General features: G+C 41.2%; 1 protein-coding gene across 1 annotated transcript; it reads left to right on the top strand.

Annotated features, from left to right (window-relative positions):
• Nucleotides 1-8: 8 nt before the first annotated feature.
• LOC103399311 (olfactory receptor 52L1-like) lies at nt 9-893 on the top strand (the record flags this gene model as incomplete). The annotated part of the gene is made up of 1 exon (XM_008338010.3): nt 9-893. A coding segment is annotated over one exon (621 nt), but the record flags the coding sequence as incomplete, so codon positions are not given.
• Nucleotides 894-899: the final 6 nt, after the last annotated feature.

Here is an 899-nt window from a genome sequence, read left to right on the forward strand (position 1 = left end):
TTTACACTTTTGTTACGCCCTTGACTCTGACAGCAATGACCTTAGAGTGCTATGTGGCCATTTGCTTGCCACTGCGTCATGGAGAGCTCTGCACCACCCGCAGGACCCTGCACTGCATCCTCATCATCCACGGCCTGAGCCTGTTGCCCGTCACAGTAATTCTCAGTGTTTTCTTCATCTCAGCTCCTCCCATATACTACTCCATTCAAAGAGTCTGCTCCATGGACATGTTTGTCTTTCTCAAATGGCAGGATAATGTTAAGTTGGTTTTATATCAGGTGTATTTTCTTGCAATGGCTGCCACCATCTGTTTCTCCTTCATTAAAATCATGAAGGCAGCCAGAGCTGCTTCAAGAGAAGATAAAAAGTCAGAGAAGAAAGCACTTAGAAGAGTGTCACTGCATGGTTTTCACCTGCTCCTCTGTCTAGTCCAGCTGTGGTGCCCTTTCATAGACACTGCCGTTCTTCATATCAGTATTACACTGTTTATTGATGTCAGAGTTTCAAATTACATTCTGTTTTATCTTTCTCCAAAGTGTTTGAATCCACTCATTTATGGCCTCTGGGATGAGAAGATTCTCCAAGCTCTGAAAAAGAAATTCCTGTCATGGAGACAAGAAAAAGAATAGGAAACAAAGTCTATAGGAGCTAGACGTTTGCAAAATGTTTAACTTGATCTTTGTTGGAGCACAGTTTGGTTTTATTACAGAAATAAATCTATCAAGGCACAAGTTGTTTTTGCTTTTAAATGAGTCACATCTCCTGAGTCACACTACAGGTTTTTGATTGAACTTACTGCATCATTGCTGGACCATTATTAATGCAAGAAGCCAATTGAGGTTGATCTTTAACAGGGTTTAATCCTCGTGTAATTCTACACCAGAACAGAAGATACCTTC

The sequence above is a fragment of the Cynoglossus semilaevis genome, unplaced genomic scaffold (genome assembly GCF_000523025.1).
Source record: "Cynoglossus semilaevis isolate Cse_v1.0 unplaced genomic scaffold, Cse_v1.0 C19082998, whole genome shotgun sequence".
NCBI lineage: Eukaryota > Metazoa > Chordata > Actinopteri > Pleuronectiformes > Cynoglossidae > Cynoglossus > Cynoglossus semilaevis.